At 45.3% G+C, this 18,516-nt stretch overlaps 1 protein-coding gene across 2 annotated transcripts in view; it reads right to left on the bottom strand.

The window, feature by feature from the left end:
• LOC121274289 (gastrula zinc finger protein xLCGF3.1-like) overlaps window positions 1-18,516 on the bottom strand; it is a 283,992-nt gene that overhangs the window by 1,063 nt on the left and 264,413 nt on the right. For both annotated transcript variants that reach the window (XM_041181520.1, XM_041181519.1), the window contains one exon: window positions 1-196. This exon is cut by the window's left edge and continues 1,063 nt beyond it. In XM_041181520.1, the coding sequence (XP_041037454.1) occupies window positions 1-184 (184 nt within the window). In that variant the 5' untranslated portion in view covers window positions 185-196. The remainder of the gene's footprint in view (window positions 197-18,516) is intronic.

Genomic DNA, 18,516 nt, shown 5'->3' with positions numbered 1-18,516 from the left:
GGTAGGACGGGCGGGCAAAACCCTTCCCGCAGTCCCCGCATCGATAGGCTCGGTCCACACTGCGCACAGGCCGCCTCCCACCCTCAGGCAGGCCCGGCTGCTCCTCACGGCCCGATGAACCCACCGGCTCTGTCCCATCCTCTGGTGGGTCTCCCTCACAGCTTCCCGGCTGCAAATGCTCCATTCTCCAACAAGCCTGTGAAGACAGGGAAACACGGGAGAGAAATTGAGAAGAGTTCTCAGCCTCGAGGGCACGCTCTGTCCCCAGCACCCCCCCACCCCACCCCCCCACCCCCCAAAGAAGCTCCAACCCGTCCCTCATCCCACACTTCCCTTTGCCTCCCTCCTTCTCAAAATCCGGATCGTCCGGCTTCCGAATTACTATTCTCCCCACTACAGTTCCCCAGTAACAACTCCGACTGGTTGTCCGAGCCTTGGCGATGGGTGCAGAGGAGATGTATTTGGATGGCCATCGGGATGAGGGGCTTGTTACGTGGAGAGACTGGAGAAGGTGGGATATTCTCCCTAGAGCAGGGAGGTTTCAGAGGTAATTCGGTGGAAGTGTTCAGAATCAGCAGGGTTTTTCGCTTTTGTAAATGAAGAGAGAGTGTTTCCAGTGGTCAGAGGGACACAGATTTAAGGTAATTGGCGAAAGGAATAGAGATGACTTGGGGAAACATCCTTTACGTAGCGATCGGTTGCCCATCTGCCTTAAGGGGCGAGGGAAGCAGATACAATAATAAACTTCAAAAAAGAAATGGATAAGTATTTGAAAAGAGTTTTTGCGAATTTGCCAGGAAAGAAAGATTTGCATTTATATAGTGCCGTCCCACCACTGTTGGTTGCCTCAAAGTGTTTTGCAGCCAATGCAATACTTTCATCCGAAGTAGCCACTGTTGTAGGAAATGCTGGAGTCACTTTACGCACAGCATAATCCCACAAACAGAAATGTGCTAATGCCCAGATAAACTGATTGGTGATGTTGAATGAGGGATTAAAAATTGTCCAGGACACCAGGGAGAACTCCCCTGCTCTTCTTCAGAACAGTGCCACGCGATCCTTTACATCCCCCTCACCCACCCCCCCTCCGAGGGGGCAGATGGGAGACTTGGTTCAGCGTCTCACCTGAATGACAGAACTCCTGACAGTGCAGCACACCCTCAGTACAGCACTCAAGTGTCAGCCTTGGTTTTGTACCTCATTCCTCAAGCGGGACTTGAACCCACAACCTTCAGATTCAGAAGTAAGGATATTAGTAACTGAGCCACAGGCTAGCGCTTATACTTAAGGGGAGGGTGACTGAATACGGTGAAACTTTTCAGCTGACCAGACGGTCAGCATAGATTTGTACAGGGTATGTCAGGACCAACAAGTTTACTGAAACCTTTGAAGAGGTGACTACGCTCACGGTCAAAGGAATTGTAGAAATTTACAGTGTGAAAGGAAGGAGGCCATTTCACCCATCTTGTCCACACCCACTGACAAGTCCCATCCAGCCTAGTCCCACTTTCCTGCTCCTCTTTGTAGCCTTGGATGTTCCTGCCACTTCAAGTGCATACCCAAGTCCTTCTTAAATGTTATGAGGGTTTCTGCCTCTCCCACCCTTTTCCAGCAGCGCGTTCCAGCCCCCCACCATCCTCTGGGTGAAAATAAAAAGTCGCCTTAAACTAAAAGAAGGTGAAGATTAGCGATAGGCTTGAAGATTGGGGGAAATTTTGGAAACCAGCAAAGGAGGATTTTTTAAAAAAAGATTGAGCAATTAAAATATGAGTAAATTAGCAAGAAATATAAAAACAGACTGCTGTTTGAGTGAGCCCCTACAAGTATATAAAAAGGAAGAGAGTAGCTAAAGTAAAGGTTAGTCACCCAGACAAGGAGACTGGGGAATGGCCGTGACTTGGAACAAGTATTTTGTATCCGTCTTCACAAAAAGAATCCTGAGCAGAAATCCAAGTAATGAAAGGGAGGGAGGAACTTAAAACAATAACAACCACCAGAGAAAGAGCGCTAGGAAAACTAAAGGGACTAAGGATTGATAAACCGGCTGGCTGGTATCTTAGAGCCTTAAAAGAAATGGCTGCAGAGACAGTGGGTGCAGTGGCTGTACATCGTAAAAATGCCCTAGGTTCTGGAAAAGTAATGGTGGATTGGGAAGGTATGGATGTAACACCTCTATTCAGGAAAGCAGAGGTACAGAGAGCAGGAAGCGATAGACCAGGTAGCCAAAGGTCCGTCATTGGGAAAAATGCTGGAATCCATGAAGAAAAAGCTAGTGGCTGGGCATTGAGAAAATCAGAGTACAATCAGGCAGTGTCAACATGGTTTGTGCAAAGGAAACCGTGTTTGACAAATTTATTCGAGTTCTTTAAGGGTGTAACAAGCAGGGTAGACAGAGGGAAACTAGTAGATGTAATGTTTTTTTGATTTCCAGAAGGCATTCAGTAAGGTACCTCATTAAAGCTTACTACACAAGATAGGAGGTCATGGTCTTGGGCATGATGTATTAACATGGATCCTCCTCTCTCCTTCTCCCCCATGTCTAATGACATGAGACAGACAAAGCATACATGCTCATGTCTGTTCCCTTGGTTAGTTTTACCCGGTACAGAGGCTATAGTTTGAGGGATGCCACTCCACGTCAAGCTTTGTTGACTAGGAGACTCTTCCTCTCTTATTGTCTGTCAGCGTCGTATTGGAAGGATTTACAGATTGATAATCAACCTTTTTGACCATGTTATGAACGCACCTTCCGTGGCCATCAAGTCCTGGAGTGAGACTTCAACCCCCAATTGGTCAGAAACACACATCGGTCAGTAACACGCATCAGTCAGTAGCACGCATCGGTCAGTAGCACGCATCGGTCAGTAGCACGCATCGGTCAGTAACACGCATCGAACAGTAACACACATCGATCAGTAACAAGGATCGGTCAGTAACACACATTGATCAGTAACAAACATTGATCAGTAACACACATCGATCAGTAACATGGAGCGGTCAGTAACACACATCGATCAGTAACACACATCGATCAGTAACACGAAGCGGTCAGTAACGCACATCGATCAGTAACACATATCGATCAGTAACATGGAGCAGTCAGTAACGCTGATCGGTCAGTAACACACATCGATCAGTAACACACATCGATCAGTAACACGGAGCAGTCAGTAACACTGATCGGTCAGTAACACACATCGATCAGTCACATGGAGAGGTCAGTAACACATATCGATCAGTAACACGGAGCGGTCAGTAACACACATCGATCAGTAACACACTTCGATCAACACACATCGATCAGTAACATGGAGCAGTCAGTAACACTGATCGGTCAGTAACGCACAGCGATCAGTAACGCACTTCGATCAGTAACGCACATCGGTCAGTAACGCACATCGATCAGTAATGCACATCAATCAGTAACATGGAGCAGTCAGTAACACACATCGATCAGTAACACACATCGATCAGTAACGCACATCGATCAGTAACACTGATCGGTCAGTAACATGGAGGAGTCAGCAACGCACATCGATCAGTAACACACATCGATCAGTAACGCACATCGATCAGTAACGCACATCGATCAGTAAAACTGATCGGTCAGTAACGCACATCGATCAGTAACGCACATCGATCAGTAACGCACATCGGTCAGTAACGCACATCGGTCAGTAACACACATCGATCAGTAACGTACATCGATCAGTAACATGGAGCAGTCAGTAACACACATCGATCAGTAACACACATCGATCAGTAACACACATCGATCAGTAACACTGATCAATCAGTAACACACATCGATCAGTAACGCACATCGATCAGTAACACACATCGATCAGTAACATGGAGCAGTCAGTAACACACATCGATCAGTAACACACATCGATCAGTAACGCACATCGAACAGTAACACTGATCGGTCAGAAACGCACATCGATCAGTAACGCACATCGATCAGTAACATGGAGCAGTCGGTAACACACATCAATCAGTAACGCACATCGATCAGTAACACACATCGATCAGTAACGCACATCGATCAGTAACACTGAGCGGTCAGTAACGCACATCGATCAGTAACGCACATCGATCAGTAACATGGAGCAGTCAGTAACACACATCGATCAGTAACACACATCGATCAGTAACGCACATCGATCAGTAACACTGATCGGTCAGTAACGCACATCGATCAGTAACACACATCGTTCAGTAACACACATCGATCAGTGACACACATCGATCAGTGACACACATCGATCAGTAACACACATCGATCAGTAACGCACATCGATCAGTAACACTGATCGGTCAGTAACGCACATCGATCAGTAACGCACATCGATCAGTAATATGGAGCAGTCAGTAACGCACATCGATCAGTAACGCACATCGATCAGTAACGCACATCGATCAGTAACACGGATCGGTCAGTAACACTGATCAGTCAGTAACACGGATCAGTCAGTAACACGCATCGGTCAGTAACACGGATCAGCCAGTAACACTGATCGGTCAGTAACACACATTGATCAGTAACGCACATCGATCAGTAACACCGATCGGTCAGTAACGCACATTGATCAGTAACGCACATCGATCAGTAATATGGAGCAGTCAGTAACGCACGTCGATCAATAACGCACATCGATCAGTAACGCAAACGCACATCGATCAGTAACGCACATCGATCAGTAACATGGAGCAGTCAGCAACGCACATCGATCAGTAACACACATCGATCAGTAACGCACATCGATCAGTAACGCACATCGGTCAGTAACGCACATCGGTCAGTAACACACATCGATCAGTAACATACATCGATCAGTAACATGGAGCAGTCAGTAACACACTTCGATCAGTAACACACATCGATCAGTAACACTGATCGATCAGTAACACACATCGATCAGTAACGCACATCGATCAGTAACGCACATCGATCAGTAACACTGATCGATCATTAACACACATCGATCAGTAACGCTCATCGATAAGTAACACACATCGATCAGTAACACTGATCGATCAGTAACACACATCGATCAGTAACGCACATCGATCAGTAACGCATATCGATCAGTAACATGGAGCAGTCAGTAACACACATCGATCAGTAACGTACATCGATCAGTAACATGGAGCAGTCAGTAACACACATCGATCAGTAACGTACATCGATCAGTAACATGGAGCAGTCAGTAACACACATCGATCAGTAACGCACATCGATCAGTAACATGGAGCAGTCAGTAACACGGATCAGGCAGTAACACACATCGATCAGTAACGCACGTCGATCAGTAACGCACGTCGATCAGTAACGCACATCGATCAGTAACATGGAGCAGTCAGTAACGCACATTGATCGGAACACACATCGATCAGTAACACACATCAATCAGTAACGCACATCGATCAGTAACACACATCGATCAGTAACACACATCGATTAGTAACGCACAACGGTCAGTAACACACATCGATCAGTAACGCACATCGATCAGTAATACACATCAATCAGTACCACACATCGATCAGTAACATGGAGCGGTCAGTAACACTGATCGATCAGTAATACACATCGATCAGTAACGCACATCGATCAGTAACACACATCGATCAGTAACACGGATCGGTCAGTAAAACTGATCGGTCAGTAATACTGATCGGTCAGTAACACTGATCTGTCAGTAACACACATCGATCAGTAACACACATCGATCAGTAACACACATCGCTCAGTAACACGGATCGGTCAGTAACACTGATCGGTCAGTAACACTGATATGTCAGTAACACACATCGATCAATAACACACATCGATCAGTAACATGGAGCAGTCAGTAACACATATCGATCAGTAACATGGAGCGGTCAGTAACACACATCGATCAGTAACACACATCGATCAGTAACACACATCGATCAGTAACACGGATCGGTCAGTAACACTGATCGGTCAGTAATACTGATCGGTCAGTAACACTGATATGTCTGTAACACACATCGATCAGTAACGCACATCGATCAGTAACAAACATTGATCAGTAACACACATCGATCAGTAACACGGATCGATCAGTAAAACGGATCGGTCAGTAACACTGATCGGTCAGTAACACTGATATGTCAGTAACACACATCGATCAATAACACACATCGATCAGTAACGCACATCGATCAGTAATGCACATCCATCAGTAACGCACATCGATCAGTAACGCACATCGATCAGTAACACGGATCGGTCAGTAACACGGATCGGTCAGTAATGCACACCGATCAGTAACACTGATCGGTCAGTAACACGGATCAGTCAGTAACGCACATCGGTCAGTAACACTGATCGGTCAGTAACACGGATCGGTTGGTCAGTAACACAGATCAGTCAGTAACGCACATCGATCAGTAACGCACATCGGTCAGTAACATGGAGCAGTCAGTAACGCACATCGATCAGTAACACACATCGATCAGTAACGCACATCGATCAGTAACGCACATCGTTCAGTAGCACACATCGATCAGTAACACACATCGATCAGTAACATGGAGCAGTCAGTAACGCACATCGATCAGTAACATGGAGCAGTCAGTAACACGGATCAGGCAGTAACACACATCGATCAGTAACGCACATCGATCAGTAACACGGATCGGTCAGTAACACGGATCAGTCAGTAACGCACATCGGTCAGTAACACTGATCGGTCAGTAACACGGATCGGTTGGTCAGTAACACAGATCAGTCAGTAACGCACATCGATCAGTAACGCACATCGGTCAGTAACATGGAGCAGTCAGTAACGCACATCGATCAGTAACACACATCGATCAGTAACGCACATCGATCAGTAACGCACATCGTTCAGTAGCACACATCGATCAGTAACACACATCGATCAGTAACATGGAGCGGTCAGTAACGCACATCGATCAGTAACATGGAGCAGTCAGTAACACGGATCAGGCAGTAACACACATCGATCAGTAACGCACGTCGATCAGTAACGCACGTCGATCAGTAACGCACATCGATCAGTAACATGGAGCAGTCAGTAACGCACATTGATCGGAACACACATCGATCAGTAACACACATCAATCAGTAACGCACATCGATCAGTAACACACATCGATCAGTAACACACATCGATTAGTAACGCACAACGGTCAGTAACACACATCGATCAGTAACGCACATCGATCAGTAATACACATCAATCAGTACCACACATCGATCAGTAACATGGAGCGGTCAGTAACACTGATCGATCAGTAATACACATCGATCAGTAACGCACATCGATCAGTAACACACATCGATCAGTAACACGGATCGGTCAGTAAAACTGATCGGTCAGTAATACTGATCGGTCAGTAACACTGATCTGTCAGTAACACACATCGATCAGTAACACGGATCGGTCAGTAACACTGATCGGTCAGTAACACTGATATGTCAGTAACACACATCGATCAATAACACACATCGATCAGTAACATGGAGCAGTCAGTAACACATATCGATCAGTAACATGGAGCGGTCAGTAACACACATCGATCAGTAACACACATCGATCAGTAACGCACATCGATCAGTAACGCACATCGATCAGTAACGCACATCGGTCAGTAACGCACATCGGTCAGTAACACACATCGATCAGTAACATACATCGATCAGTAACATGGAGCAGTCAGTAACACACATCGATCAGTAACACACATCGATCAGTAACACACATCGATCAGTAACACACATCGATCAGTAACACTGATCGATCAGTAACACACATCGATCAGTAACGCACATCGATAAGTAACACACATCGATCAGTAACACTGATCGATCAGTAACACACATCGATCAGTAACGCACATCGATCAGTAACGCACATCGATCAGTAACATGGAGCAGTCAGTAACACACATCGATCAGTAACGTACATCGATCAGTAACATGGAGCAGTCAGTAACACACATCGATCAGTAACGTACATCGATCAGTAACATGGAGCAGTCAGTAACACACATCGATCAGTAACGCACATCGATCAGTAACATGGAGCAGTCAGTAACACACATTGATCAGTAACGCACATCGATCAGTAACACACATCGATCAGTAACGCACATCGATCAGTAACGCACATCGATCAGTAACACTGATCGATCAGTAACACACATCGATCAGTAACGCTCATCGATCAGTAACACACATCGATCAGTAACGCACATTGATCAGTAACGCACATCGATCAGTAACGCACATCGATCAGTAACACTGATCGGTCAGTAACGCACATCGATCAGTAACGCACATCGATCAGTAACATGGAGCAGTCAGTAACACACATCGATCAGTAACACACATCGATCAGTAACGCACATCGATCAGTAACACTGATCGGTCAGAAACGCACATCGATCAGTAACGCACATCGATCAGTAACATGGAGCAGTCAGTAGCACACATCAATCAGTAACGCACATCGATCAGTAACACTGATCGGTCAGAAACGCACATCGATCAGTAACGCACATCGATCAGTAACATGGAGCAGTCAGTAACACACATCAATCAGTAACGCACATCGATCAGTAACACACATCGATCAGTAACGCACATCGATCAGTAACACTGATCGGTCAGTAACGCACATCGATCAGTAACGCACATCGATCAGTAACATGGAGCAGTCAGTAACACACATCGATCAGTAACACACATCGATCAGTAACACACATCGATCAGTAACACTGATCGGTCAGTAACGCACATCGATCAGTAACACACATCGATCAGCAATATGGAGCAGTCAGTAACGTACATCGATCAGTAACGCACATCGATCAGTAACACTGATCGGTCAGTAACGCACATCGATCAGTAACACACATCGATCAGTGACACACATCGATCAGTAACACACATCGATCAGTAACACTGATCGGTCAGTAACGCACATCGATCAGTAACGCACATCGATCAGTAATATGGAGCAGTCAGTAACGCACATCGATCAGTAACGCACATCGATCAGTAACGCACATCGATCAGTAACGCACATCGATCAGTGACACACATCGATCAGTGACACACATCGATCAGTAACACACATCGATCAGTTACACACATCGATCAGTAACACTGATCGGTCAGTAACGCACATCGATCAGTAACACACATCAATCAGCAATATGGAGCAGTCAGTAACGCACATCGATCAGTAACGCACATCGATCAGTAACGCACATCGATCAGTAACACTGATCGGTCAGTAACGCACATTGATCAGTAACACACATCGATCAGTAACACACATCGATTAGTGACACACATCGATCAGTGACACACATCGATCAGTAACACACATCGATCAGTAACACTGATCGGTCAGTAACGCACATCGATCAGTAACGCACATCGATCAGTAATATGGAGCAGTCAGTAACGCACATCGATCACTAACGCACATCGATCAGTAACGCACATCGATCAGTAACACGGATCGGTCAGTAACACTGATCAGTCAGTAACACTGATCGGTCAGTAATACTGATCGGTCAGTAACACTGATATGTCTGTAACACACATCGATCAGTAACGCACATCGATCAGTAACAAACATTGATCAGTAACACACATCGATCAATAACACACATCGATCAGTAACATGGAGCAGTCAGTAACACATATCGATCAGTAACATGGAGCGGTCAGTAACACACATCGATCAGTAACACACATCGATCAGTAACACACATCGATCAGTAACACGGATCGGTCAGTAACACTGATCGGTCAGTAATACTGATCGGTCAGTAACACTGATATGTCTGTAACACACATCGATCAGTAACGCACATCGATCAGTAACAAACATTGATCAGTAACACACATCGATCAGTAACACGGATCGATCAGTAAAACGGATCGGTCAGTAACACTGATCGGTCAGTAACACTGATATGTCAGTAACACACATCGATCAATAACACACATCGATCAGTAACGCACATCGATCAGTAATGCACATCCATCAGTAACACACATCGATCAGTAACGCACATCGATCAGTAACACGGATCGGTCAGTAACACGGATCGGTCAGTAATGCACACCGATCAGTAACACTGATCGGTCAGTAACACGGATCAGTCAGTAACGCACATCGGTCAGTAACACTGATCGGTCAGTAACACGGATCGGTTGGTCAGTAACACAGATCAGTCAGTAACGCACATCGATCAGTAACGCACATCGGTCAGTAACATGGAGCAGTCAGTAACGCACATCGATCAGTAACACACATCGATCAGTAACGCACATCGATCAGTAACGCACATCGTTCAGTAGCACACATCGATCAGTAACACACATCGATCAGTAACATGGAGCAGTCAGTAACGCACATCGATCAGTAACATGGAGCAGTCAGTAACACGGATCAGGCAGTAACACACATCGATCAGTAACGCACATCGATCAGTAACACGGATCGGTCAGTAACACGGATCAGTCAGTAACGCACATCGGTCAGTAACACTGATCGGTCAGTAACACGGATCGGTTGGTCAGTAACACAGATCAGTCAGTAACGCACATCGATCAGTAACGCACATCGGTCAGTAACATGGAGCAGTCAGTAACGCACATCGATCAGTAACACACATCGATCAGTAACGCACATCGATCAGTAACGCACATCGTTCAGTAGCACACATCGATCAGTAACACACATCGATCAGTAACATGGAGCGGTCAGTAACGCACATCGATCAGTAACATGGAGCAGTCAGTAACACGGATCAGGCAGTAACACACATCGATCAGTAACGCACGTCGATCAGTAACGCACGTCGATCAGTAACGCACATCGATCAGTAACATGGAGCAGTCAGTAACGCACATTGATCGGAACACACATCGATCAGTAACACACATCAATCAGTAACGCACATCGATCAGTAACACACATCGATCAGTAACACACATCGATTAGTAACGCACAACGGTCAGTAACACACATCGATCAGTAACGCACATCGATCAGTAATACACATCAATCAGTACCACACATCGATCAGTAACATGGAGCGGTCAGTAACACTGATCGATCAGTAATACACATCGATCAGTAACGCACATCGATCAGTAACAGACATCGATCAGTAACACGGATCGGTCAGTAAAACTGATCGGTCAGTAATACTGATCGGTCAGTAACACTGATCTGTCAGTAACACACATCGATCAGTAACACGGATCGGTCAGTAACACTGATCGGTCAGTAACACTGATATGTCAGTAACACACATCGATCAATAACACACATCGATCAGTAACATGGAGCAGTCAGTAACACATATCGATCAGTAACATGGAGCGGTCAGTAACACACATCGATCAGTAACACACATCGATCAGTAACGCACATCGATCAGTAACGCACATCGATCAGTAACGCACATCGGTCAGTAACGCACATCGGTCAGTAACACACATCGATCAGTAACATACATCGATCAGTAACATGGAGCAGTCAGTAACACACATCGATCAGTAACACACATCGATCAGTAACACACATCGATCAGTAACACTGATCGATCAGTAACACACATCGATCAGTAACGCACATCGATAAGTAACACACATCGATCAGTAACACTGATCGATCAGTAACACACATCGATCAGTAACGCACATCGATCAGTAACGCACATCGATCAGTAACATGGAGCAGTCAGTAACACACATCGATCAGTAACGTACATCGATCAGTAACATGGAGCAGTCAGTAAGACACATCGATCAGTAACGTACATCGATCAGTAACATGGAGCAGTCAGTAACACACATCGATCAGTAACGCACATCGATCAGTAACATGGAGCAGTCAGTAACACACATCGATCAGTAACGCACATCGATCAGTAACACACATCGATCAGTAACGCACATCGATCAGTAACGCACATCGATCAGTAACACTGATCGATCAGTAACACACATCGATCAGTAACGCTCATCGATCAGTAACACACATCGATCAGTAACGCACATTGATCAGTAACGCACATCGATCAGTAACGCACATCGATCAGTAACACTGATCGGTCAGTAACGCACATCGATCAGTAACGCACATCGATCAGTAACATGGAGCAGTCAGTAACACACATCGATCAGTAACACACATCGATCAGTAACGCACATCGATCAGTAACACTGATCGGTCAGAAACGCACATCGATCAGTAACGCACATCGATCAGTAACATGGAGCAGTCAGTAGCACACATCAATCAGTAACGCACATCGATCAGTAACACTGATCGGTCAGAAACGCACATCGATCAGTAACGCACATCGATCAGTAACATGGAGCAGTCAGTAACACACATCAATCAGTAACGCACATCGATCAGTAACACACATCGATCAGTAACGCACATCGATCAGTAACACTGATCGGTCAGTAACGCACATCGATCAGTAACGCACATCGATCAGTAACATGGAGCAGTCAGTAACACACATCGATCAGTAACACACATCGATCAGTAACGCACATCGATCAGTAACACTGATCGGTCAGTAACGCACATCGATCAGTAACACACATCGATCAGTAACACACATCGATCAGTGACACACATCGATCAGTGACACACATCGATCAGTAACACACGTCGATCAGTAACACACATCGATCAGTAACACTGATCGGTCAGTAACGCACATCGATCAGTAACACACATCGATCAGCAATATGGAGCAGTCAGTAACGCACATCGATCAGTAACGCACATCGATCAGTAACACTGATCGGTCAGTAACGCACATCGATCAGTAACACACATCGATCAGTGACACACATCGATCAGTAACACACATCGATCAGTAACACTGATCGGTCAGTAACGCACATCGATCAGTAACGCACATCGATCAGTAATATGGAGCAGTCAGTAACGCACATCGATCAGTAACGCACATCGATCAGTAACGCACATCGATCAGTGACACACATCGATCAGTGACACACATCGATCAGTAACACACATCGATCAGTAACACACATCGATCAGTAACACTGATCGGTCAGTAACGCACATCGATCAGTAACACACATCAATCAGCAATATGGAGCAGTCAGTAACGCACATCGATCAGTAACGCACATCGATCAGTAACGCACATCGATCAGTAACACTGATCGGTCAGTAACGCACATTGATCAGTAACACACATCGATCAGTAACACACATCGATTAGTGACACACATCGATCAGTGACACACATCGATCAGTAACACACATCGATCAGTAACACTGATCGGTCAGTAACGCACATCGATCAGTAACGCACATCGATCAGTAATATGGAGCAGTCAGTAACGCACATCGATCAGTAACGCACATCGATCAGTAACGCACATCGATCAGTAACACGGATCGGTCAGTAACACTGATCAGTCAGTAACACGGATCAGTCAGTAACACGCATCGGTCAGTAACGCGGATCAGTCAGTAACACGCATCGGTCAGTAACACGGATCAGTCAGTAACACTGATCGGTCAGTAACACTGATCGGTCAGTAACACACATTGATCAGTAACGCACATCGATCAGTAGCACAGACTAATCAGTCACAGCGATCAGTCAGTACCACGGATCAGTCAGTAACACGGATCAGTCAGTAAAATGGATCAGTCAGTAACACGGATCAGTCAGTAACATGGATCAGTCATTAACACGGATCAGTCAGTAAAACGCATCAGTCAGTAACACGCATCGGTCAGTAATACGCATCGGTCATTAACACGCAACGGTCAGTAACACGCATCAGTCAGTAACACACATCGGTTAGTAACACGCATGGGTCAGTAACACGCATCAGTCAGTAACACACATCAGTCAGTAACACGCATCAGTCAGTAACACGCATCGGTCAGTAATAAGCATCGGTCAGTAACACGCGTCAGTCAGCATCACGCATCGGTCAGTAACACGCATTGGTCAGTAACACTGATCGGTCAGTAACACGGATCAGTCAGTAACACTGATCGGTCAGTAACACTGATCGGTCAGTAACACACATTGATCAATAACGCACATCGATCAGTACCACAGACTAATCAGTCACAGCGAACAGTCAGTAACACGCATCAGTCAGTAACACGAATCTGTCAGTAACACGCATCAGTCAGTAATAAGCATCGGTCAGTAACACACATCAGTCAGTAACACGCATCGGTTAGTAACACGCATCGGTCAGTAGCACGCATCAGTCAGTAACACGCATCAGTCAGTAGCACACATCGGTCAGTAACACACATCGATCAGTAATGCACATCAGTCAGTAGCACGCATCGGTCAGTAACACGCATCGGTCAGTAACACGCATCAGTCAGTAACACACATCGGTCAGTAGCACACATTGATCAGTAACAAGGATCGGTCAGTAACACACATCGATCAGTAACACACATTGATCAGTAACACACATCGAACAGTAACATGGAGCAGTAAGTAACACTGATCGGTCAGTAACGCACATCGATCAGTAACACTGCTCGGTCAGTAACGCACATCGATTTGTAACGCACATTGATCTGTAACGCACATCGATCAGTAACGCACGTCGATCAGTAACGCACATCGCTCAGTAACATGGAGCAGTCAGTAACGCACATCGATCAGGAACACACATCGATCAGTAACACACATCAATCAGTAACGCACATCGATCAGTAACATACATCAATCAGTAACACACATCGATCAGTAACACACATCGATCAGTAACACACATCGATCAGTAACGCACATCGGTCAGTAACACACATCGATCAGTAACGCACATCGATCAGTAATACACATCAATCAGTAACACACATCGATCAGTAACATGGAGCGGTCAGTAACACTGATCGATCAGTAATACACATCGATCAGTAACGCACATCGATCAGTAACACACATCGATCAGAAACACACATCGATCAGTAACACACATCGATCAGTAACACGGATCGGTCAGTAACACTGATCGGTCAGTAATACTGATCGGTCAGTAACACTGATATGTCAGTAACACACATCGATCAGTAACGCACATCGATCAGTAACACACATCGATCAGTAACACACATCGATCAGTAACACGGATCGATCAGTAACACGGATCGGTCAGTAACACGGATCGGTGAGTAACACTGATATGTCAGTAACACACATCGATCAATAACACACATCGATCAGTAATGCACATTAGTCAGTAACACGCATCGGTCAGTAACACGCATCGATCAGTAACACGGATCGGTCAGTAACACTAATTGGTCAGTAATACTGATCGGTCAGTAACACTGATCTGTCAGTAACACTGATCTGTCAGTAACGGACATCGATCAGTAACACACATCGATCAGTAACACACATCGATCAGTAACACGGATCGATCAGTAACACGGATCGGTCAGTAACAATGATCGGTCAGTAACACTGATATGTCAGTAACACACATCGATCAATAACACACATCGATCAGTAACATGGAGCAGTCAGTAACACAAATCGATCAGTAACATGGAGCGGTCAGTAACGCACATCGATCAGTAACATGGAGCGGTCAGTAACACACATCGATCAGTAACACACATCGATCAGTAACACACATCGATCAGTAACACGGATCGGTCAGTAACACTGATCGGTCAGTAACACTGATATGTCAGTAACACACATCGATCAATAACACACATCGATCAGTAACATGGAGCAGTCAGTAACACACATCGATCAGTAACATGGAGCGGTCAGTAACGCACATTGATCAGTAACACGGATCGATCAGTAACGCACATCGATCAGTAACACTGATCGATCAGTAACACACATCGATCAGTAACGCACATCGATCAGTAACACACATCGATCAGTAACACACATCGATCAGTAACGCACATCGATCAGTAACGCACATCGATCAGTAACATGGAGCAGTCAGTAACACACATCGATCAGTAACGTACATCGATCAGTAACATGGAGCAGTCAGTAACACACATCGATCAGTAACGCACATCGATCAGTAACACACATCGATCAGTAACGCACATCGATCAGTAACGCACATCGATCAGTAACACTGATCGATCAGTAACACACATCGATCAGTAACGCTCATCGATCAGTAACACACATCGATCAGTAACGCTCATCGATCAGTAACACACATCGATCAGTAACGCACGTCGATCAGTAACATGGAGCAGTCAGTAACGCACATCGATCAGGAACACACATCGATCAGTAACACACATCGATCAGTAACGCACATCGATCAGTAACACACATCAATCAGTAACACACATGGATCAGTAACACACATGGATCAGTAACACACATCGATCAGTAACACACATCGATCAGTAACACACATCGATCAGTAACACACATCGATCAGTAACGCACATCGGTCAGTAACGCACATTGATCAGTAACGCACATCGATCAGTAGCACACACTAATCAGTCACAACGATCAGTCAGTAACACGGATCGGTCAGTAACACGGATCAGTCAGTAACACACATCGATCAGTAATGCACATCAATCAGTAACACACATCGATCAGTAACGCTCATCGATCAGTAACGCACATCGATCAGTAACGCACATCGATCAGTAGCACAGACTAATCAGTCACAGCGATCATTCAGTAACACGGATCAGTCAGTATCACAGATCGGTCAGTAACACGGATCAGTCAGTAACACGGATCAGTCAGTAATACGCATCGGTCAGTAACACGCATCGGTCAGTAACACGCATCGGTCAGTAACACGGATTAGTCAGTAACACTGATCGGTCAGTAACACGGATCAGTCAGTAACACTGATCGGTCAGTAACACTGATCGGTCAGTAACACACATTGATCAATAACGCACATCGATCAGTACCACAGACTAATCAGTCACAGCGATCAGTCAGTAACACGCATCAGTCAGTAACACGCATCTGTCAGTAACACGCATCAGTCAGTAATAAGCATCGGTCAGTAACACGCATCAGTCAGTAACACGCATCGGTTAGTAACACGCATCGGTCAGTAGCACACATCAGTCAGTAACACGCATCAGTCAGTAGCACACATCGGTCAGTAACACACATCGATCAGTAATGCACATCAGTCAGTAGAACGCATCGGTCAGTAACACGCATCGGTCAGTAACACGCATCAGTCAGTAACACACATCGGTCAGTAGCACACATTGATCAGTAACAAGGATCGGTCAGTAACACACATCGATCAGTAACACACATTGATCAGTAACACACATCGAACAGTAACATGGAGCAGTAAGTAACACTGATCGGTCAGTAACGCACATCGATCAGTAACACTGCTCGGTCAGTAACGCACATCGATTTGTAACGCACGTTGATCAGTAACGCACATCGATCAGTAACGCACGTCGATCAGTAACATGGAGCAGTCAGTAACGCACATCGATCAGGAACACACGTCGATCAGTAACACACATCAATCAGTAACGCACATCAATCAGTAACATACATCAATCAGTAACACACATCGATCAGTAACACACATCGATCAGTAACGCACATCGCTCAGTAATACACATCGATCAGTAACGCACATCGATCAGTAACACACATCGATCAGAAACACACATCGATCAGTAACACACATCGATCAGTAACACGGATCGGTCAGTAACACTGATCGGTCAGTAATACTGATCGGTCAGTAACACTGATATGTCAGTAACACACATCGATCAGTAACGCACATCGATCAGTAACACACATCGAACAGTAACACACATTGATCAGTAACACGGATCGATCAGTAACACGGATTGGTCAGTAACACGGATCGGTCAGTAACACTGATATGTCAGTCACACACATCGATCAATAACACACATCGATCAGTAACGCACATCGATCAGTAATGCACATCCATCAGTAACGCACATCGATCAGTAACGCACATCGATCAGTAACACGGATCGGTCAGTAACACGGATCGGTCAGTAATGCACACCGATCAGTAACACTGATCGGTCAGTAACACGGATCAGTCAGTAACGCACATCGGTCAGTAACACTGATCGGTCAGTAACACGGATCGGTTGGTCAGTAACACAGATCAGTCAGTAACTCACATCGATCAGTAACGCACATCGGTCAGTAACATGGAGCAGTCAGTAACGCACATCGATCAGTAACACACATCGATCAGTAACGCACATCGATCAGTAACGCACATCGTTCAGTAGCACACATCGATCAGTAACACACATCGATCAGTAACATGGAGCGGTCAGTAACGCACATCGATCAGTAACATGGAGCAGTCAGTAACACGGATCAGGCAGTAACACACATCGATCAGTAACGCACATCGATCAGTAACACGGATCGGTCAGTAACACGGATCAGTCAGTAACGCAC

This window comes from Carcharodon carcharias (genome assembly GCF_017639515.1).
Source record: "Carcharodon carcharias isolate sCarCar2 chromosome 35 unlocalized genomic scaffold, sCarCar2.pri SUPER_35_unloc_9, whole genome shotgun sequence".
NCBI classification, from domain to species: domain Eukaryota; kingdom Metazoa; phylum Chordata; class Chondrichthyes; order Lamniformes; family Lamnidae; genus Carcharodon; species Carcharodon carcharias.
The sequence above is the reverse complement of the archived record's forward strand: the minus strand, read 5'-3'. Positions and strand labels throughout refer to the sequence as shown.